Source organism: Spermophilus citellus (genome assembly GCF_964194105.1).
Source record: "Spermophilus citellus genome assembly, chromosome: 4".
Lineage (NCBI taxonomy): Eukaryota > Metazoa > Chordata > Mammalia > Rodentia > Sciuridae > Spermophilus > Spermophilus citellus.
In genome coordinates, this window is record NC_138185.1 from 99011542 (window position 1) to 99035814 (window position 24273).

Sequence of the window (24273 nt, forward strand, 5' to 3'; positions counted from 1 at the left end):
GTGGACCTTTGTGGAAGAACCTGTTTTATGAGGTGATGATTCCTGCACGTGGGACTTCTTTGCCATGTAGATGTGAATTGTAGCCATGGTCCAGATTCACATCTCTTTTCTTCACTGTTGTGAACCTCTGGCCTGCCTTTGGGTCCCTAAGGGCTCTTCTGTTTCTCACACAAAGTCTGTGTGACTGGCTCTGTGTGGACCCCACCATCCTCACACTGTGCACACTAACAGGGTCTTCTCTGGAGTCCAAGTACCAACACCTCCCTCCTAGCTGATGCTTCTCTGCTGGGGCTGCTGCCAAGCCCTCAGAACATGCCAGTTGAGTGTATCTGCAAATTGGCACCTTATGGGGAGGAACTTTGACCACCGGGCAATGGGGACCAATGAGTAATAGTCCTTTCTCCTTCAACCCTATATAGTCCTGGGGTACCTTTTTATACTTCTTCTCAATCTGATGAGATGGAGAAACCAGTGGCTCCTGATGGCTTACTCCCTTTGCTAATCTGTCTCCCTACTCCTCAGTTCTCTTCCCTGGGATCAGACTTCCCAGCAAGAAATCTCGCACATCAGCCTCTATCTTGTCCTCTACTGTCTGAAGTACCTAGGCTGAGTCATCCACATAGTTAATTCTCACAATAATGAAGTTGAATCAATGAGAGATTTTTGTTCATGCATTCTATAAATGTTTCCTTGTAGCTACTGGTGTGTTAGACATTAACCCAAGGCACTGAGAAGAGGAAAATATAGAAGATATGGACCACATCCTCAAGTTTCATTGGAGAGCAGGAGCTCAGGGGACAGAGAAGTAAATTCATCACTAGGATAACAGATAGGCTCCATGTATAAGGCAGGTATGTGTGCTGTGGAACTCCAGGGGAGTGAGTTCAATTGTACCAAGTGGAGATGTGGAGCCACTGGAACTCCCATTCATTCCTGTGGGAAGGCAAAGCCAGGTGCCACTCTGGAAACAATTCCCAACAAAGTTAAACATATACCCACCAAATGACCCAACATTCTCACTCCCAGATAGTTACCCAAGAGAATGTAAAAGCAAGTTCACACAAAACTGTGAGTTCATATGTCTGCATCAGCTCTATTCACAATTGCTAAAAACTGAAAACATCCCAAATGTCCCTCAGTGGGTGAATAGATACATAAACCCTGGTACTTGCTTACCATGAACCACCACTCAGCTACATAAGGAGCAAACCGTTGATGTACAGAGCTTGGCTAAATCTGACCGGCATTAAGCCAGGTGGGAGAAGCCAGTCTCAAAGTTTGTATACAATCTGATTCCATGTGCATGTTCTCAACAGGACAAACTACAGTGATAGAGAGCAGATCCTTTGCAGATGGGATGAGGCACAGGGAGTGACTACAAAAGGAGAGCCTGGGGAAGGTTTTCTGGTCACTGTGTCCTGATGGCATTTGTTGTTATATAAATCTACATAAGTGTCAAAATTCGTAGAACTTTACACCAGAGGAAAAGTTGATTTTGCTTTACAACAATTTTTTAAGAATTAAAAATTAAGAGTCAAAGTTGTGCTTACATTATGATTCCTAAATGAAGGAATGCATGTGTTCTATGATGTCACATTTTGCTACATAGTGCACCTGTTTATATGATGTCACTTTGGATTACATGCATGGCATTTCACAATATTGCATTGTGCAATGTGGCAAGCACTGTACTAGAGGATGCTGTATTGTGTTGCATGATACACATTGTGTGGTACAGCATCACTTTGTCTTAGGTCACATAATACATCATGTGATACACATCATGCTCTATGACATTGCTTTATGCTATATACTGTTGTATTATAGGTTCTGTACTGAGTTGCACAATGATAGTCACATAACATCACCTTGTTGTATGGCACTTAGTGTAACAGGATGTCACCTCCTGTAACAACATCACATTACATTGCATCATGCTCAATTCACAAAGCAGATCACATTCAAAACAGAACTTCACCAAAGATAAATGATCACATTCTTTACTGGCTGAAATCCTGGGAATATCTGGCATCTCTTTTGCCCCTATCTTTATCAGGAGAGTTGCTATCACTCTAAGGAAATTATACTCTGTTAAAACATATGTCAATCAAACTTCTCTCTTTCTCAACCTAACTATCATAATAAAGAAGTAAATACATGGATTATGTATCCCAGGATCCCCAGATAAAATTATCTATACATAAACTCTAACTGAAAACAAAACTAGATTTAAAAGCAAAAAGAAATAATTCTCTCAATCACAGACTTTAACCACACAAAAAGAGTAGAGATATCTTTGTAAAAAGGGTGAACTTCCCAGGGTAAAAAGAAAAGTTTCACATTAATCAAGATTTTTTTTCAAGTGAGATCTTTATATTTAAAGATGCAATTTTAAACTTTAAAAGTATTATCCTGTGTGCAAAGACTATTGTCAAAAGCTAACTAAATTGCATGTAAGTTTTCATATACTTTTATTTTTCAAATGCCTGCTGTGCTCATTTCAAGAAGAATCTCAAGTAAAATTAGAAACAAAATAATCTGTGAACACCCAAAAGAATTCACTAATGGAACTCCTCTGCTCTGGAAACACCAGTTTCATTGTATTTGTTTAATTACCAGTGGTGACCACTTAACATTCTTGTGGCGATTAAAGGTTTATAAAGTCAAAATTATATTATGCCTTGGGTATAATTAAAAGTAATTACACTGAAACAATTTCTAGATAAAATTCATCAAAAAAAACTGAAATTCATGACACTGTTCCCACCCTAGCTTTGACATTCTTCATTACCTCATTGAGACCCTGTGTGGATCAGCTGTCAGGTGTGGACAAAGAACACCTGTGGGCTCAGAACCAAGCCCAGGCCACCTGACAAGTTGGGTCTGAGTTTATTTAGGGAAATCAATTCCAAGGGCTCGTGGACACGTGATGTAAAGCTGGACACTGAGCCAAATGCATGTGCACCATGTGCTAAGTATGAGAGTCTGAACATGCCTCTTTTACAGAAAACAGGGGAAACCAACTTACAACCTAAAGATTTCTAGTGTACCCAGGAGCCCAAGAAGCAATGATGTGACAGGAATAACTAAATGTTTTAGTCAGCTTTTTTTCTGTTGTGACTAAAAGACCCAACCAGAACAATTGTAGAGGAGGAAAAGTTTATTTGAGGGCTCACGGTTTCAGAGGTCTTAGTCCATAGAAGGCCAGCTCCATTCCTTGAGGTTTAAGATGAGGCAGGACATCATGGCAGGAGAGTATGGCGGGGGGGGGGGGGGGGCGGGTGGAGAAGCAGCTCACATCATCAAGAAGCAGAGAGACTCCACTTGCCAGAAACATAAATACACGCAAAGCCACGCCCCAATTCCCACCTCCTCCAGCCACACCCTACCACTTCAGTTACCACTCAGTTAATCATTTTCAGGGCATTAACTCACTGATTGGGTTGATTCTCACAACCCAATCATTTCTCCTCTGAACCTTCTTGTCTCACATGTGAGTTTTGTGGGAGACATCTCACATCCAAACCATGACATTAAAGTTGCATTAACCATCTATTTTACATTTAGCAAGCTTTGCCTCCTACCGCAGTGACATTCTTTAAAAGTTGCAGAAGATTAAGTTCTTATTTTTAAAGAATTAAGATAAAAATAATATGACTCAAATATACTAGCAGAGCTCATTTCTGAAGGAAAACCATGGGTAAAGCTTTGATTTAAAAACACTTCCTGAACCATCTCAAATTTATATTTTCATAAATCTATACTGCCATAAAAATGATGTTTTTTTAAAAAAAAAATAATTGCACCAAAAGAGATCTCTATAAAAAAGTTTATGGAAAGTGGAGGGGTTCTGGGAGTTACCAAGGTAAGCCCAACCTGAAAGAATCCTGGCACCCATGGGGAAGGCCCCAACCTTGACATAGGGCTGGAGAAAGAGCTAAAGTCTGGCCAAAAGGAGGAAAGAGAAACAAAGGGAGGAAGTGGGAAAATGTGTTTTGCTGCGTAGGTAAAACAGATTCTCAGTCCGACAAGGAGAGTGAATCTGTGCAAGGCTCTTGCAATTCTCCAGGACTTTAACAAACAGTTTCCTATTTGTCATGACAAGCTGCAGGGAAGGCAGGACTGGCTTTCCTGTCTCCTCTGGGGACTGTTTCAACATGTGGTTACCAAGTGTGATAGAAAGGACAGTACCAACTCTACATCCCTTCTAGTGTTAAGGCTGGCGTCCTCACTACCACAACCACTTGTAGGTACCTGGGAACATGCTTTGAAACCTTCCCATTCAGACCACGATATCCATTGCAATGCCTATCAACAAAAGTTTGCAAAAAAAAAAAAAATTAGACTCACCAAGATCAAGATGAATACCAGGGACAAATGAATTGAGAAAGAACATAAAGATAACAAATCCCAGCACCATCAGGCATTTGACAAGCAGAATCCTGTCTGAGATCCTGTGCTGTGAGAGAGAAAAACACAACTCATTTACTTGGTACAATCTTCTGATTCCTGCAATGTGTCCATGATCCTGCGTGACTTGAATTACTCCAAATGTCTCCTGATGAAAAAATAAAACATCTTGAACTTGAAAAAAGATAACAAGGCAATGTGTTACAGGAAGAACTGAAAAGGTTCTGGATTACAGCATTCAAAATCTTTGTGGAAAAATAAGCACCACCAATCTGCAGTATAGTCTTTTTACCAAACACTGGACTACATAGCTTTTTAATATAACATGAGTATTCAGTCATTAGAAGTATCCACCGAGGTGTTGGGTGAGACAACAGAAAGCCATTGGGGAAATGACAGCTAATCTCCAGGGACCTTGCCCTATCAAATCCATTTCCACAGATGCCTGTGTGGTCCCTGTGTTTTAGCTTGACTTTCTTTTTTTTTTTTATTCAAAGCTCATGGCAATAAGCTTAACATGTTCTTGAAATACTATGACTCCTGCATAAGGCTTTGCTGTGTTCATTCATGTAACACTTACAAGGTCTGTGGAAGGCAGGTGTTGCCCCTTATCCGTGGGATGACACCTGAGGGATCTGCCCTGTCTTCCAGGGGTTTATAGCACACGGTTCGCTGTAGTGACTTCATTAACCTCAGAACCATAAGGCAGTTGGGGTGCTCTTTCCTATGATCCCTGAGAGGTATTGAGTTATATGGGCCATGGCTTTGTGGGGTCAGGAATGAGGAGCATGTGAGGTGGGCACCAGGTCAGCCTGTACTGCTAACCCAGTCCCTTGTGTGAAACCAGGTGTGAACTGACAACCACACAGGGTCCTTTCTTAAGAATGGCCCAGCACATCTGTACAGCTGTCTAACATACATCTGGATTTAGATAGATTTATAGGCATCCCTTGATATCCATGAGCGATTGGTTTCAGAACCCAGAGATACCAAAATCTTCAATGCTCAAGTCCTTTATGTGCACAAAACCTTCACACACTCTTCCACATACTTTAAACCATCTCTAGATTAATTATAAAACCTAACACAATATAAATGTTATGTAAATAGTTGTTATACTGTATTGTTTAGGGGCTAATGATTGGGGGGAAATTCTGTACATGTTTAATACAGACACAATACTTTTCAAATACCTACAATCTTGATTTGGTTCAATCTACAAATGTAGAACCCACAGATAAAGAGGGCCAACTGTAGGCATCTCTGATTATGGATATCAACATATTTATAGATATAGTTTTAGATGTCTATATCTAGATTTAGATACAGATAGATATAGACATATAGAAATAGATATGCACAGAGATCTATAAATATGGATAGATATAGATAGATAAGATAGACATATAAATATAGATTCCAATATATATAGACATGTAGATATAGATATATAGAGACATGAAGATATATAGAGAAAGAGGTAGAAGTAGAGATAGAGGATTTTGAATTTCTCTGGTCACAGGTAAAGCTGCTGTCATCAAAAACACAAGCACACCCTTCATGGACAGCATCTCTGGCTGCAGCCCCTGGTCCCCTGGACACAGGCCAGAGGTGCTGCCCTCACTCAGGAGGTGAGACTGCCTGCTGAGCACCTGCCCTCTTCCCCTGCCCACTGCAAAGGCCCACATCATGTCCTACTCCTCTCATCTTCCCCTCCCACTTCTAAGAAGCCCAATTTTGCTACATGACTCTGTGATCAAGAATTAGGAGGTAGGGGATATCAGAAAAAGAAATTGCTTCAGAGAGGCACCACAAAGCCTCCCTGAGTCACACTAACCAGAGAAAGTTAGTACTACCACAGCCCATTCAAAGATGGGAGATGGAGGAGCAGCACGTTCAAAGAATGTTCCCATGTCATTCAGATGGTGGAGGTGGAGGTTTCTTTTGAGTGTTCTACTGGGTGTCAATCTCCTTTTGGCTATCTGGGATTATTTCAGTAATAATTCTCATTTGCAATACAGGGATATTGCCAAGCCCCTGGCCTATTTTCCCATCAATCTTCAATTCTTGTCCACCAGGTACACAGGACAAAAGCAATGCAGTCCAGCAAGGCAGCAAGGTCTTAAAACCCTGGGTACTCAAAGGGTCATAGCTACACCCTTCTTTTCTAACACTAACCATCTACATGGAAAAGAGAATGTGAAGAGAGCCCACAGACCAAATTGCCTAAAGAATACACTACCCAGCAGAACCCCAATGTCTAAGTATCCTTTAACTAAGCACAAGTATTCCTATCACAATTAGAGAGTGGGCACCCAACCTCTTCCTAGAAAACAACCTACTTGGATTGGAAATTTCCCTGAGGTACAGTGATTGTGAACGCTCTTGGCTTGGCAGGGAGCCCTACCTGTCCACAGGTGGGGAGGAAGTCCACCATAGCAGGAAAGTGAGCAAAAAAAAATTATTGTTTTTAGATTCTTTTATTTTTAGTTGTGGATGGACACAATATCTTTATTTATTTATTTATTTATTTATTTATTTATTTATTTATTTATTTAGTGATGCTGAGGATTGAACCCAGTACCTGACATGTGCAAGGCAAGCACTCTACCATGAGCCACAACCCCAGCCCCCAAAACATTTTTAAATGAATTCTGCCCCCAGAAATCAAACTTGTACAGCAGGACACACACACACATCCAGTGTTTGTTCTTAAAGATGTTCAATATTGCCCAACATGGTCTCGGCTGCCAGCTCCTCTCTGCAAAATGGCAATCTGGAAGCCTGCTTTTCAGGGCCAGGAGAGGGACTGTGAGCCGCAGGCCCAGCTCAGTGGGCCAGACTCAGGATATTGCTCAAGGGTGTGCCTGAAGTACATCTTCCCAGACATAAAAACTGTGACATTTCCATTTCCTGTCATGTCTGGAAAATGTTTTTCCTCATTAACTTGTAGAAATAAATGACATCTTATGTACAACTGCAGGAATAAAAAGAACAGTGGCTTCCAGTCATTTCTTCATGTGAGGTAAAAAGAAGATTTTGGAATGTTTCACCACAAAAAAACGATAAATGCCTGAGGTGATGAATAAGTTAATGACTCTGACTCCGTCACTACACAATGTGCACAGGTGTCCAGACATCACATTGGACCTCACAACCTCCTACTATTAGAATGTATCAATTAAAAATTTAAAATAATGATCAATTTTTTTAAAAGAAACATCAATCACTTTCTTCTACAAACAGGTAAATCAAATTGGAAATATCTGAAGAAAGCAAAGGAGATACCTTTTTTTGAAGCTCCTGAATATTGGTCTCCCAGTTTTTGTCTTCCTGTGAGATTTGTCTAAAAGAGAAAAGGACAGGCTCATTATTTCCCTGGTTATATGGAACAAGGCGATTGACAACACTGGGAGCCTGGACATTTGCTATGGAGCCTGGAACAGCCTTCTGAGCGATAAGACTAGTTATGGAAGTGACCGGAACACTTGATTTGTCAATTAGGAAAGAAACTCGCTCTATATTTTCAAAGAAAAATCATATATACCATGATGTGAGTGTTTAATGACGTGTGAATGTGAGACAGCAAGTGTAGGAAATGTCGTGAACAACATGTGCCAACGTGTGACCAAGGCAATGACTGTACCCACCTTTATTTTCTTCTTTATATGTAGTCAACCCCCAGTATCCCCAAGAGATTGATTCTAAGACCCCACCTAAGAGTAATAAAACCCAGGGGTGCTCAAGTCCCTATAAAACAGTGTCTTATTTGCATTTAACTTAGCTACAATCCTCCCATATACTTTAAATCATCTCTAGATTACTTATACCTAATACAATGTAAATAATTATTTACTATATTCTTTAAGGAATAATGATAACAAGGAAAAACACTCTGTACATGTGCAGTAGAGTCATGATTTTTCTTTTCAAATGTTTTCAATCAGTTGTTGGTTGGATGCAGAGATGTGGAACCTGCAGTCCACTAGTTTCTCTGCTTCTGAATGGTTTCCATTTCCAAAACAGGGACACAGTATGTTTACAATCAGCTTTTACAACTAAAGGGAAAAGAGATCAAAGAAACAGCACTTGTTTTAATGGTAATTTTACCAACAGTAGCTCAGTTTTGAAGTAATTGTATGCCTGCTTTTTTCCTTCTCTCATGGTACCCTCCTCTCTTGTTGAGGCTCCCTTGTTTGTACCCACTTACCTTTCCTTTTAACTTTTCCAACTCAGTTTCCCTTTTTTTGTTATTCTTTTCTGACACCAATCAAAGGGAAGATGCTGCACAGTGGAGAATGTCACTTTACTGAGCATGTACACGTCACAAGTGAGCACTAAAGAGAGGCTAAGCATGCAGCCAGTAGGGTCCGCAGGGAAACCAAAGCAGAACCAAGTGAATTATTCCGAGAAAAGCTTTGAAATATTTTCATTGGTGCATAATAATTATGCACATTAGTAGGATTCATTATGACCTAATTTTTATATATATATAAAACATGATTTGGTCAATTTCATTTGCCAGTTCCCCAGTCTTCTCCCTAAGTCCCTTCTTCTAGTCTACTTTGTCTTCCTTCTATTTTCATGAGACCCTTCCGCCCCCCTTTCTTGTCTAGCTTCCACATAAGAGAGAAAATACATGGCCCTTAATATTCTGGGTCTGGCTTATTTTACTTAAGATAATGCTCTGAAGCATCCATTCATTTTCTTGCAAATAACATAATTTCATTACTCTTTATAGCTAAATAAATGGTGTATATATGCCACATTTTCTTTATCATTCATCTATTGATAGACACCTAGGCTACTTCCATAACTGGGCTACTGTGAATTGTACTGCTATGAACATGTGTGTGCATGTAACACTATAGTTTGCTGACTTTAACTATTTTAGATAAAGACCAAGGAGGGGGATAGCAGTGTCATGCAGTGGTTCCATTCCTACTCTTTTGAGGAACCTCCAACTGATTTCCACAGTGGTTATACTAATTGACAATCCCACCAACAGTGTATAAGCATTCTTTTGCCCACATTCTCACTAGTGTTTATTATTATTTGTATAGTATTAGTATTCCTGATTCCAGCCATTCTGACTGGAGTGAGATGAAATCTCAGTGTAGTTTTGATTTGCATTTCCCTAATTGCTTGAGATGTTGAACATTTTTTCATGAATTTGTTAGCCATTTGTACTACTTGTTTTGAGAAACATCTCTTTAGTTCATTTGCCCATTTAATTCAGCTGTGAATCCACCTGGACCTGGGATTTTTTTATTGGAATGGTTTTTATTACTGTTTTAACTGTATTATGTGTTATCCATCTCTTTAGGTTTTCTGTGTCCTCTTTGTTCAGTTTCGGTAGCTAATAGGTGTCTAGAAATTTATCAATATCTTCCAGATTTTCCAATTTGTTGGAATATAAGTTTTCAAAATAGTCCCTAGTGTCCTTTGGATTTCATAGATTTCTGTTGTGATCTCTCCTTTTTCCCTTTTCTTTTGGTTAGTTTGACTAAGGTCTTATCAATCTTGTTTATCTTTTCAAAGAATCAACTCTTCATTCATTGATTCTTTGTATTGTTTTTTGTTTACTTCACTAACTTTGGCTTTGATATTTATTGTTTCCTCCCATCCAACAGTTTTGGAATTCATTTTTTCCTTGTTTTTCTATGTGTTAGAGGTGCATCATTGGGTTATTTATTGGGGATCTTTTTTCTTTTCTTTTTTTAATCTAGGCACTCATAGCTATAAACTTTCCTCTTATAATTGCATTCACGGCATCCAGGAGATTCTGATATGTTGTATCTTTATTCTCATTTTATTCTAAGAATTTTTACATTTCTTCCCTGATTTCTTTGCTGACCCATTCATTATTAAAAAGTGTATTGTTCAATCTCTGCGTACTAATATAGTTTCTGTAATTTTTCTTGCTTTCTAATTTTCTTGTTTTTCTTCATTTCTAGTTTTATTCCATTATGATCTAATAAAATTCAAGGAGTTATACTGACTTTTCACATTTGCTAAGATTTGCTTTGTAACCTAAAATATGATCCACAAGCAGCTAAGAAGATAGTATATTCACCTATTGTTGGATGAAATAATCTGTAAATGTCTGTTAAGTCCTTTTGATTTATAGCATGTTTTAGATCTGAAGTATTGTTGCTGATTTTATAACTGGATGACCTATCTACTGGTGAGAGAGGAGTATTGAAATCACCCAGTATAATTGTATTGGGATCTATCTGAGACTTTATGTTTAGTAGTGTTTTTTTATGTACTTAGATGTACTGAAGTTTGGATCATGAATATTTGCTATCTTTATGTCTCCATGTTGTATCATTCCCTCTAGCAGTATGTTGTGACCTTCTTCGTCCTCTGTAACTCATTTTGGTTTGAAGTCTGTTTTGTTGGATATGAGAGTACATACTCCTGCTTTCCTTTGGGGTTCCATTTGCATAGAATATCATTTTTCATCTTTTCACTTGCAACCTGTGGGTGTTTTTCCTATGAGTTTGTTTCTTACAGACAACATATTGTTGGATCTTGTTTTTTAATCTACTCTACAGTACATATCTTTTATTTATAGTATCAAGACCATTAACTTCAGTGTTATTATAGAGAGGTGTTTATTATTGCCTGCTACCTTGATTTATTTCTAATATTTTATTAAATCATAATTTTAATCTGCTTATATACTCTTTTAATTAGATTTATTCTTTTCCAAGCTGTCTTTGTTGTTATTATCTTATATTTCTGTATCTAGGATTTCTTTAAGTATCTTCTGCAATGCTGGCTTAGTGCCTCAGTCTGGCTGGGCACAGAATCACGAGCCACTCAAGCAGGAACAAAACTTTATTTTTGAAAAAGCCGCCAATACTCCGTAGGCACCGGCAAGCCAAAAACCGGTCCACCCACGCACGCGTCTACCGGAACCGGGGCCCCCGGACCTCCCCCGGAATTCCCTCCTACTATCCTTCCCCAACCAATGGGAACTCTCCAGGAGTCCCGTAACATGAGTCCCTTAGCAGGCCAAGGTGAACAGCAGGAGTCCAACTTCCATATGAATGTAAATCTTAACATAATCATATCATCTCAATGGCTAGCTGGCGTCACCTTACAACTGAAAGTGCCATGCATCATATTATTTGCTTGTGGCTCCTAGCAGCTTAGTAGTCATGAATTCCTTTAGTTTACACTCACACTGGAAGATTTTATTTCTTATTTGATTTTGAAGAATAGCTTTAATAGATATAGCAATCTTAGTTGGGAGTTACTGATTTTCAGTGCTTGAAATGTATCATTCCAAGTCCTCTTGAACTTTAGGGTTTATACTGAGAAATCTTGTAATACTTTGATTCTTTTTCCTCTAAATTTGACATGTCATCTCTCTCCTATAGCCTTTAAAATACTTTCTTTGATTTGTAGTATTGGCATTTTAATGATAATGTGTCATGGAGAGGTTATTTTCTGATCTTGTCTGAGGTTTTAAATGCCTACAATTTTTAGATGTCCATCTTCTTCCTAAGGTTTGGAAAATTTTTGCTATTATTTCAATATTATTAACCTGTATTTCTACTTCTTTCTCAAAGTCTATGAGTCTTTAGTTTGGTCTCTTCATATTGACCCAGATATCTTGTCTATTCTGATCATAGTTTACTTTCCTTTTTTTTTTCTTTTTTTTATTGTTGGTTGTTCAAAACATTACATAGTTCTTGACATATCATATTTCACACTTTGATTCAAGTGGGTTATGAACTCCCATTTTTACCCCGTATACAGATTGCAGAATTACATCAGTTACACTTCCACTGATTTACATATTGCCATACTAGTGTCTGTTGTATTCTGCTGCCTTTGCTATCCTCTACTATCCCCCCTCCCATGCCCTCCCCTCCTCTCTTCTCTCTCTACTCCCTCTACTGTAATTCATTTCTCCCCTTGTATTATTTTTCCTTTTCCCCTCACTTCCTCTTGTATGTAATTTTGTATAACCCTGAGGGTCTCCTTCCATTTCCATGCAATTTCCCTTCTCTCTCCCTTTCCCTCCCACCTCTCATCCCTGTTTAATGTTAATCTTCTTCTCATGATCTTCGTCCCTACTCTATTCTTAGTTACTCTCCTTATATCAAAGAAGACATTTGGCATTTGTTTTTTAGGGATTGGCTGGCTTCACTTAGCATAATCTGCTCTAATGTCATCCATTTCCCTCCAAATTTTATGATTTTGTCATTTTTAATGCAGAGTAATACTCCATTGTGTATAAATGCCACATTTTTTTATCCATTCGTCTATTGAAGGGCATCTAGGTTGGTTCCACAGTCTTGCTATTGTGAATTGTGCTGCTATGAACATGGATTTAGCAGTGTCCCTGTAGCATGCTCTTTTTAGGTCTTTAGGGAATAGACCAAGAAGGGGAATAGCTGGGTCAAATGGTGGTTCCATTCCCAGCTTTCCAAGAAATCTCCATACTGCTTTCCAAATTGGTTGCACCAATTTGCAGTCCCACCAACAGTGAACAAGTGTACCCTTTTCCCCACATCCTCGCCAGCACTTGTTGTTTGTCTTCATAATGGCTGCCAATCTTACTGGAGTGAGATGGTATCTTAGGGTGGTTTTGATTTGCATTTCTCTGACTGCTAGAGATGGAGAGCATTTTTTCATATACTTGTTGATTGATTGTATGTCCTCCTCTGAGAAGTGTCTATTCAGGTCCTTGGCCCATTTGTTGATTGGGTTATTTGTTATCTTATTGTCTAATTTTTTGAGTTCTTTGTATACTCTGGATATTAGGGCTCTATCTGAAGTGTGAGGAGTAAAGATTTGTTCCCAGGATGTAGGATCCCTATCTACCTCTCTTATTGTTTCTTTTGCTGAGAAAAAACTTTTTAGTTTGAGTAAGTCCCATTTGTTGATTCTGGTTGTTAACTCTTGCGCTATGGGTGTCCTATTGAGGAATTTGGAGCCCAACGCCACAGTATGTAGATCGTAGCCAACTTTTTCTTCTATCAGATGCTGTGTCTCTGATTTGATATCAAGCTCCTTGATCCATTTTGAGTTAACTTTTGTGCATGGCAAGAGAAAGGGATTCAGTTTCATTTTGATGCATATGGATTTGCAGTTTTCCCAGCACCATTTGTTGAAGATGCTATCCTTCCTCCATTGCATGCTTTTAGCCCCTTTATCAAATATAAGATAGTTGTAGTTTTGTGGATTGGTTTCTGTGTCCTCTATTCTGTACCATTGGTCCAACCGCCTGTTTTGGTACCAGTACCATGCTGTTTTTGTTACTATTGCTCTGTAGTATAGTTTGAAGTCTGGTATCACTATACCGCCTGATTCACACTTCCTGCTTAGCATTGTTTTTGCTATTCTGGGTCTTTTATTTTTCCATATGAATTTCATGATTGCTTTCTCTATTTCTACAAGAAATGCCGTTGGGATTTTGATTGGCATTGCATTAAACCTATAGAGAACTTTTGGTAATATCGCCATTTTGATGATGTTAGTTCTGCCTATCCATGAACAGGGTATATTTTTCCATCTTCTAAGATCTTCTTCTATTTCTCTCTTTAGGGATCTGTAGTTTTCATTGTATAAGTCTTTCACCTCTTTTGTTAGGTTGATTCCCAAGTATTTTTTTTTTGAGGATATTGTGAATGCAGTGTTTTTCCTCTTTTCCATTTCAGAGGATTTGTCGCTGATATACAGGAAGGCCTTTGATTTATGCGTGTTGATTTTATATCCTGCCACTTTGCTAAATTCATTTATTAGCTCTAATAGTTTCTTTGTAGACCCTTTTGGGTCTGCTAGGTATAGAATCATGTCATCTGAAAATAGTGATAATTTAAGTTCTTCTTTTCCTATTTTTATGCCTTTAATTTCTTTCGTCTGTCTAATTGCTCTGGCCAGTGTTTCGAGAACTATGTTGAACAGAAGTGGTGAGAGAGGGCATCCCTGTCTTGTTCCAGATTTTAGAGGGAATGCCTTCAATTTCTCTCCATTCAGAATGATGCTAGCCTGAGGCTTAGCATAGATTGCTTTTACAATGTTGAGGTATGTTCCCGTTATCCCTAGTTTTTCTAGAGTTTTGAACATAAAGGGATGCTGTACTTTGTCAAATGCTTTTTCTGCATCTATCGAGATGATCATATGGTTCTTATCTTTAAGTCTATTGATGTGGTGAATAACATCTATTGATTTCCGTATGTTGAAACATCCTTGCATCCCAGGGATGAGTCCTACTTTATCATGGTGCACAATTTTTTGGTATGTTTTTAAATCTGATTCGCCAGAATTTTATTGAGGATTTTTGCATCTAGGTTCATTAGAGATATTGGTCTGTAGTTTTCTTTCTTTGAAGTGTCTTTGTCTGGTTTAGGAATCAGGGTGATGTTGGCCTCGTAGAATGAATTTGGAAGTTCTCCCTCTTTTTCTATTTCCTGAAATAGCTTGAAAAGTATTGGTATTAGTTCCTCTTTAAAGGTTTTGTAAAACTCTGCTGTATACCCATCCGGTCCTAGGCTTTTCTTAGTTGGTAGTCTTTTGATGGTTTCTTCTATTTCCTCAATTGATATTGGTCTGTTTAGGTTGTCTATATCCTCATGACTCAATCTGGGCAGATCATATGACTTAAGAAATTTATCGATGCCTTCACTATCTTCTATTTTATTGGAGTATAAGGATTCAAAATAATTTCTGATTATCTTCTGTATTTCTGAAGTGTCTGTTGTGATGTTGCCTTTTTCATCCCGTATGCTAGTAATTTGAGTTCTCTCTCTTCTTCTCTTCATTAGCATGGCTAAGGGTCTGTCGATTTTATTTATTTTTTCAAAGAACCAACTTTTAGTTTTGTCAATTTTTTCAATTGTTTCTTTTGTTTTGATTTCATTAATTTCAGCTCTGATTTTAATTATTTCTTGCCTTCTACTTCTTTTGCTGTTGTTTGCTCTTCTTTTTCTAAGATTTTGAGATGAAGTATGAGATCATTTATTTGTTGTTTTTTTCTTTTTTTAAGGAATGAACTCCAAGAAATGAATTTTTCTCTTAGAACTGCTTTCAATGTGTCCCATAGATTCCAATACGTTGTGTCTGTGTTTTCATTTATCTCTAAGAATTTTTTAATTTCCTCCTTGATGTCTTCTATAACCCATTGATCATTCAGTAACCTATTGTTCATTCTCCAAGTGATGCATGATTTTTCCTTCCTTCTTTTATCATTGATTTTCAGTTTCATTCCATTATGATCAGATAAGATGCATGGTATTATCTCTACTCCTTTATATTGTCTAAGAGTTGCCCTGTGACATAATATATGATCTATTTTTGAGAAGGATCCATGTGCTGCTGAGAAAAAAGTGTAACTGCTTGATGTTGGGCGGTATATTCTATATATGTCAATTAAGTCTAGGTTGTTAATTGTGTTATTGAGTTCTATAGTTTCCTTATTCAGCTTTTGTTTGGAAGATCTGTCCAGTGGTGAGAGAGGTGTGTTGAAGTCTCCCATGATTATTGTAGGGTGGTCTATTAGACTCTTGAACTTGAGAAGAGTTTGCTTGATGAACATAGCTGCACCGTTGTTTGGGGCATATATATTTATGATTGTTATGTCTTGTTGGTGTATGGTTCCCTTGAGCAGTATGTAGTGTCCCTCTTTATCCCTTTTGATTAACTTTGGCTTGAAATCTATTTTATTTGATATGAGTATGGACACTCCTGCTTGTTTCCGAAGTCCATATGAGTGATATGATTTTTCCCAACCTTTCACCTTCAATCTATGTATGTCTTTTCCTATCAAATGTGTCTCCTGTAGGCAGCATATTGTTGTGTCTTATTTTGTGATCCATTCTACTAGCCTGTGTCTCTTAATTGGTGAGTTTAAGCCATTAACATTTAGGGTTATTATTGAGATATGGTTTGTTCTTCCAGCCATATTTGTTTTATTTATGTTACTAAACATGGTTTGTTTTCATCTTTGATTATTTTCCCCCCTTTACTGTCCTACCTCCCACTGTTGGTTTTCATTGTTATTTTCCATTTCCTCTTCCTGAAATGTTTTGCCAAGGATGTTTTGAACAGATGGTTTTCTAGCTGCAAATTCTTTTAACTTTTGTTTATCATGGAAAGTTTTAATTTCATCTTCCATCCTGAAGCTTAATTTCACTGGATACATGATTCTTGGTTGGAACCCATTTTCTTTCAGTGTTTGAAATATGTTATTCCAGGATCTTCTAGCTTTCAGAGTCTGTGTTGAAAGATCAGCTGTTATCCTGATTGGTTTACCCCTAAATGTGATCTGCTTCCTTTCTCTTGTAGCTTTTAAAATTCTCTCCTTATTCTCTATGTTGGGCATCTTCATTATAATGTGTCTTGGTGTGGATCTCTTATGATTTTGCACTTTCCGCGTCCTGTAGGCTTCTAGGATTTGGGATTCTGTCTCATTCTTCAAGTCTGGGAAGTTTTCTCATATTATTTCATTGAATAGATTGCTCATTCCTTTGGTTTGGACCTCTATACCTTCCTGTATCCCAATGACTCTTAAGTTTGGTCTCTTTATGTTATCCCATATTCTTGGATGTTCTGCTCATGGTTCCTTAACAGTCTTGCTGAGCTGTCTATGTTCTTTTCAAGTTGAAATACTTTGTCTTCATTGTCTGATGATCTATCTTCTAAGTGTTCTATTCTGCTGGTAGTATTCTCAATTGAGTTTTTAAGTTGGTTTATTGCTTCCTGCATTTCTAGGATTTCTGTTTGTTTGTTTTTTATTACCTCTATCTCCCTGTATAGTTGACCTTTTGCTTCTTGGATTTGTTTATGTAATTCATTGTTGAAGTGATCTTTCATTGTTTGATTTTGCTGTCTAATGTCTTCCTTGAGACTCCAGATCATCTGAAGCATGTATATCCTGAATTCTTTATCTGACATTCCATCTGCTGCAGCTATTACCTCTTCTAAAGTTGAGTTTACCTGCATTGCTTGTGGTCCTTTCTTTCCTTGTCGTTTCATACTGCTCGCGTTTCTTTCTGCTTGGTGAAACTGTTGTGTTTTTGAAATTTTCCCCCTATGTATTTATATTGCTCTTGTATAGTTGACAAGTCTCCCTTGCAGGGCGGGCAGCGGCTGTGCTCCTCCTCCAATTGGGGTGATCTGTCTACCACGCTGGTGGGCCGCTGGGTCTGTTCTGCCGGTCGGTCGCAGGTCTGCCTACCTTGTAGGCGCAGGCAGCAGCTCTGCTCTGCTCCTCCTCCAGTTGGTGTGACGTGTCTACCACGCCCGTGGACCCCTGGGCCTGTTCTGCCAGTCAGTCGCAGGTCTGCCTACCTTGCAGGTGCGGGCAGCAGCTCTGCTTTGCCCTTACTCCAATTGGGGTGACGTGTCTACCACGCCGGCGGGTCGCTGGGCCTGTTCCAGGCGTGGGCGGCCGCTCTGCTCTACCCCTACTCCAATTGGTGTGACGTGACTACCATGCCGGCGGGCCTCTGGGCCTGTTCATGGTGCGGGCAGCAGCTCTGCTCTGCCCCTACTCCAATTGGTGTGATGTGTCTACCATGCCGGCAGGCTGCTGGGCCTGTTCCTCTGGTCGGTCGTATGTCTGCCCACCTTGTGGGCACGGGCGGCAGCTCTGCTCTGCCCCTAGTCCAAATGGGGTGACATATCTGCTGCACCGGCAGGCCGCTGGGCCTGTTTCGCCAGTCACAGGCCTGCCTACCTTGTGGGCGCGGGTGGCGGCTCTGCTCTGCCCCTACTCCAATTGGGGTGACGTGACTACCACACCGGCGGGCCTCTGGGCCTGTCCCGGGCATGGGTGGTGGCTCTGCTCTGCCCCTACTCCAATTGGGGTGACGTGTCTACCATGCCGGCAGGCTGCTCGGCCTGTTCCTCTGGTTGGTCACAGGTCTGCCTACCTTGTGGGCACGGGTGGCGGCTCTGCTCTGCCCCTAGTCCAAATGGGGTGACGTGTCTGCCATACCGGCAGGCCGCTGGGCCTGTTCCGGGCACGGGCGAAGGCTCTGCTGTGCCCCTACTCCAATTGGGGTGACGTGTCTACCACGCCGGCAGGTCACTGGGCTTGATCCACCAGTCAGTCGCAGGTCTGCCTACCTTGCGGGCGCGGGTGGCGGCTCTGCTCTGCCCCTACTCCAATTGGGGTGATGTGACTACCACGCCTGCGGACCGCTGGGCCTGTTCCGGGCACGGGTTATGGCTCTGCTCTGCCCCTACTCCAATTGGGGTGACATGACTACCACGCCCGCGGGTCGTTGGGCCTGTTCTGCCGGTTGGTCACAGGTCTGCCTACCTTGTGGGCTCGGGTGGCGGCTCTGCTCGGCCCCTACTGCAGTTGGGGTGAAGTGATACCATGCCGGCGGGTTGCTAGGCCTGTTCCGGGCGCGGGTGGCGGCTCTGCTCTGCCCCTACTCCAATTGGTGTGATGTGTCTACCACGCCAGCAGGCCGCTGGGCCTGTTCCGCCAGTCGGTCGCAGGTCTGCCTACCTTGTGGGCTCGGGCGGCAGCTCTGCTCGGCCCCTACTGCAGTTGGGGTGAAGTGATACCACGCCGGCAGGTCGCTGGGGCTGTTCCGGGCGCGGGTGGCGTCTCTGCTCTGCCCCTCTGGCTTCCACAGTATTCAGCAGGATCTGGACCAAGAAGCAGTTTCCGTGGGTTCTTTAGCCCTGGGCCAGAGCAGTTCCAGGAGCCAGAATTCGGCCGCTCCGGGCTTGGTGTATGTTCTGATAGGAGCAGGCTCCAAGAGGCAGTTTCCGCGGGTTCTTTAGTACTGAGCCTGAGTACTTTGTCTGCGAGACGCAGGCGAATGGCAGCCTGAAATTACCTGTTCTATAGTTGACTGAGCTGCGATCAGTCGAGAACAGGGATGGTGGCCGCTGGCCTCCTCTGTGGTCTGACCGGTGTGGAGAACTGAACTGGACCGCTTCCTTCCCCCGTCTCAAACCCAGAATTCAGCACTGTGTACAGTGATTGCACAGCTGGCAGGAGCCCACAGAATCCACAGCGCTGTATCTTTGCGTTGCTATCTCTTGCTTCCCAGCGCGTGCCGCAGATTCTAGCCGCGGGGCAATTTGCTGAATAAGCAGCGTGACCCTCTGTGCGGACAAATCGCTTGCATTTGAGCCCCTGTAGCTGATCCTCGTGCGATGAAAATCCTTCCACTAGGTTTTGGAGCACCCCAGTTTTGCTAGAAATTCCTAACAAGATAGTTTTTAGCTGATCTAACTCATCATTCTCTCGAACAGTGACGCGGTACACGGGGGTGATGCACTCCCTTCGCCACCATCTTCTCCTTTTTTTTTCTTTAATATTGTCTAAATGTTCAAGGCTGACCATCTTGCCTTCAAGCTCTGAAATTCTGCTTTATTTTGGTCTAATCTAATCTAGAAATTTTTTCAACTGAATTTTTCATTTGATTTATTGAATCTTTCATTTCCAGGACTTTTGTTTGCTTCTTTCTCAGGACCTCTATCTCTTTATTAAAATACTTTTTCATGGCCTATATTTTCTTCCTTAATTCATTCCTTAGATCTTGTTTAAAATCATTAATCATTTTAATAATCAATTTTTTGAATGCTTTGTTCAAGATTTCATCCATTTCAATCTGTAGCTTGGGGGATTAAAAATTTTTGGAGACATCTTATGGGTTTATTTCTTTGTGTTTTCAAAAAAATTTTGTGTGTACATCCATTGTCATAGATTCCTCTTTTTCTATTATGTAAGTGTCTTTTAGTGAGCAGTTACTTCTTTACAATCTACCCTGAGCTGGGAGTTTATATTATTTTCAAAACATCCAATTGGCATAATCAAGGTGCTAAGTTCAACACCCAGTACTACTTCAAGAGGATAAAGCAACAGCCAGTCATAATGATAACTTAATAGCATATATTTGAAAACTTATTACTAATCATCTCCACAACTCTACTAATCAATGAGAAAAGTGAATGAGAAATAATAAAGAATAGGCTAGAAGGTTAAGCATCAATGATAGCATCCTTTATAGTAAGTTATGTTGGAAGCAGGCAAAAAAAAGATAAAGGAAATAGAAAATAGAAAAAAGGGGGTGGGTAGGGAAGAGAGACAGAAGATAAAATGAGATAAGAAAGAAGGATAGAGGAGAATGAAAGGGAGTGAAGATGAAAAAGAATAAGTTATTGAGGAAGGATCCAATTAATTGACCAAAAAAAGTATAAAATTAGAACTCTGAAAAAACACATGAGGGAAGACACTGGAAATTACTACATACAGGGCTGGGGTTGTAGCTCAGTGGTAGAGTGCTTGCCTAACATATGGGAGGCACTGGGTTCAATTCTCAGCACCACATATAAATAAATAAATAAATGTCAACAATTGAAATATATATTTAAAAAATTACTATCTACAGCAGCTAATGCAATCACAATATATTTTAAAATTCAGTTTTCTTCTTGCTGAGACTTTTAAAATGAAGACATTTCTTTCCATAATTTTGAATATGAGGAGTGTATATGACACAATTATTATACTATTTATTTGTTCTGAGCTCTGACCCAAACCAGCCCAACTTGTTAGGGTAGTTTATAGGCTGAGCTCTGCCTCTTCGTTGGCTGACAGAAAGTATTGAGTGGTGGGGGTTTGATCATTTCAAAGCAGAATAAAGTTGATCAAAATATGTCATGCATACATATGAATATATCACCATGCATTGCAATTTTATATATAATTATAATGCACCAATTAAAACATAAATAGAAGGAAGACCAACAGAATAAAGAAGAGAGGAAGGATAATTCTGGGGATTGAAATGGAGAAAACTATGTTATATGCATTTATGAATATGTCAAGATGAACCCCACTATTATGTATAATTATAATGCACTAAAAATAAAAATATAAATAAATAATCCTAAGAAATACCAAGAAATGAATTGATTAGGATATTTGTATTCTTTGAAGTGCTTGAAAATCAACTGCTGAGAGAATCTGTTGTAAGATTAGTTTGTTACATTAATTGGTTTTGATTCTTATCATACAAAAATTAAAATGTGGGGAAATTATAAAATGTGGCTGAGAGTGTAAATTCAATTCCCAGTGTCACTCTTTCTGAGTTACATAACCATAGGTAAGTTGCCCAAACTCTCTGAGCCTCTGCTTATTTCATCCCTAAACTGAGCTAACAATAACCCCACAGAGCTAGGTGGGAATTAGATAAAGTTGTGCACCATAAAAGGCTTAGCCTAAAAGTTGCATATTGGCTCAGTTAGTGTCACCAGTTTATAATGTTACAAATGTTTGGAGTAACAATTTTAATTCACTTGATTTGCATTTTATGTGACATTTGGACACTGTTTGGATGGTAGCGGAGTATGTTGCTTATACAACCCCACCATTAAACACAAGAACTGCTTCTGTAAATCTGAGCAGGACCCAATTTGATACCTATTGAAGGTGTGCAGCCTTCGGGCCAGCAGGTGCTCCAGTGCCAGCACCTTCCGCAGCAGCAGGCCACGCACGGCTGTCTCCTCACGGCTGGCTGGGCTGATGCGCTGCGCTGTCAGGCGCCACACGTGAATCTCGTGCTTCAGTTCTGCAGAGAAAGTAAGGCAAAATTGAGTTTCCCACAACCTGGGATGTCAGTGCTCACAACAACACACTCACCATGTTCAGGTTTCCCAGGCTCAGCCCAAAACAGAAGCTTCTCAGCACATTAGTTACTATAATGAAACCAGGTGACAAAGCTGACTTTTTAAAATGACCATGGAAGTGAAGTAGAGCAATTTCAACTCTCTGGTGACAAATAAATTCCTATCTTGAACAGACACATCAAATCTAATGCCCAGCAACCCTAACCTCTTCTTGCAGGTCTCACTTTTAGCCAAAACCTATACATTGCTGTTCTGATTTGAATGTGGTTTGTCTCCTCCAAAATTCGTGCACCAGGTGATGCCCTCTGCCATGTGATGACAGCGAGAAGGCCTTCACCAGATGTCAGGTTGTGCTTCAGACTTCCCAGCCTCCTGGACAATAAGTTAACAACAACTCTATGCCTTAGAGCTTATCCAGTCTGTAGTATTCAGTAACAGTAACAGAAAATTAACAAAGCCAAGTGCCCACTCTTTGACTGACTTCAGAAACAGGTCTAGTGAAAATCAGAAGCACAAGGGTTGTTCTCGGGCAGTGGCTTTTAGGGCCAGCAGGACATTTGGGAAGAGTCAGGAGTTGGGAAAAGCCCTCACTCCCAACCAGTCCCTCACTGAGCTCAAGTCTGTTACCCAGGAAGGGGAGAAGAAGCCTGATGAAACGCTGACATCAATAGGATGAGCAGAATTTTCATCCAAAACTGAATTCAGAAGCTTCTGAGAGAGAAGAGTAAAGAGAGATGATTCATTGTCTAAGATATGAAAGAACTTCATGAAAGCTTACCTCTATTTTACAATTTAAAATTCTATACAAAATTCTCAAAATAATCACTAAGAGAATAAGAAAAAGCCACTGTTTTCATTCACCACTCTGTCAATTTTCTGTCACTAAAACAAAACAGCTGAGATTAATAACTTAAAAGGAGAAAAGGTTTATTTTGACTCAAAGTTTGAGAGGTTTCAGTCTATAGTCAATTGGCACTGCTTTGGGGTACAGAGTGAAGCAGCACATCACAGCAGGAGTGTATGGTAGAGGAAGCTGCTCACCTCATGGCAGCCAGGAAGCAGATAGATAGAGGAAGATGTGCAGATCCCAACATCCACTTCAAGGGCATGTCCCCAGGGACCTAACTCCCTCCAGCTAGTCCCACCTCCTAAAGGTTCCACTAAGTCCCAATAGTGCCTCCCTAGGGACCATGTCTTCAACACAGGGACCTCAGTGGATAATTCCAGATCCAAACTACATTATGTGCAATGCACCATACAATATACGTCACAAGAATTCAATTAAAAGACCAAAGCCTTTTAAGCAGGGGCTGGAGCACCTGACAGCCTACTCCAGGTGGAGGCAAGACACAACAGTACAATCACTGTGAACTCAACCAATAAAGAAAACGCTACCTTTTACGCCCCCTCTATTTGGTACACAAGTGCTGATCACCTACCGTGTGGCAGACCTGCTGCACTGCTGAGAAAACAGAGACGTTTGTCAGAGAAACAGACTATAAAGAAAGGCTGCCAAGACTCCATAGAGAGACCCAGGGAGAACAGGAGCACTGAGACAACATCAGCCAGCGCTCGGTTTTGAGTTTCAGCCTTACAAAGATGCACCACAGCTTTCTAAACTAAAATGAACTTGGGTGTAATTCAAAGGCTTCTTCAGAGAAGTGGATCCATGCTTTCCCTCTGAAAAGCCTCACACCTCATCAAACCTCCTATGAGGTTTTGATAACATAAAAAGATGGGGAAGAATAGGAGGAAGAGAAAGCAATGAACGAGCCTTCCCGAAACTTTGAACACGAAACTCCACGTTGGGATAGGACAGGAGAGACGGGGCTGTGGAATGGCTTCAGCATAAGTTCAGATGGGGCCTGGGTTTCATCTAATGCTCTGAACCTCATCAGATGAAAGGTATCATTAAAAACCCGTCCATAAACGTCAGAGACATTCCAGCAGCTCTTTAAAGTCATCACAGTGAAGGGTACTTTCTGAAGCAACTAATCAGCTTTGAAAAGCTTGCATGTCTACATGGTTTCACTCTGGAGGCAGCCCATGGATGCAGGCTGGGAGTTTCATCCATGTCTTTGTATTTGGAGAAGCAGAGACTGGGAGCCAGCGTTGCATTGGTGATGCTGGGCTTCTGGGTCCCCTGCGCTCTCTTATGCAGGTGTGTCCTCCAAAAGCAGCCTCAACCCCATCCATGCACACTCAGAGCCTACCTACTTTCCAACCCATCAAATCCAAAGCTCT

The 24273-nt window shown here is 40.4% G+C and overlaps 1 protein-coding gene across 1 annotated transcript in view; it reads right to left on the reverse strand.

Annotated features, from left to right (window-relative positions):
• OCA2 (OCA2 melanosomal transmembrane protein) overlaps positions 1 to 24273 on the reverse strand; it is a gene marked incomplete at its 3' end in the record, with an annotated part of 367555 nt that overhangs the window by 185475 nt on the left and 157807 nt on the right. The window contains exons 16-18 of the mRNA XM_081289957.1: positions 21824 to 21971; positions 7699 to 7756; positions 4351 to 4459 (exon numbers count right to left, since the gene is read on the reverse strand). Of these exons, the coding sequence (XP_081146083.1) occupies positions 4351 to 4459; positions 7699 to 7756; positions 21824 to 21971 (315 nt within the window). The remainder of the gene's footprint in view (positions 1 to 4350; positions 4460 to 7698; positions 7757 to 21823; positions 21972 to 24273) is intronic.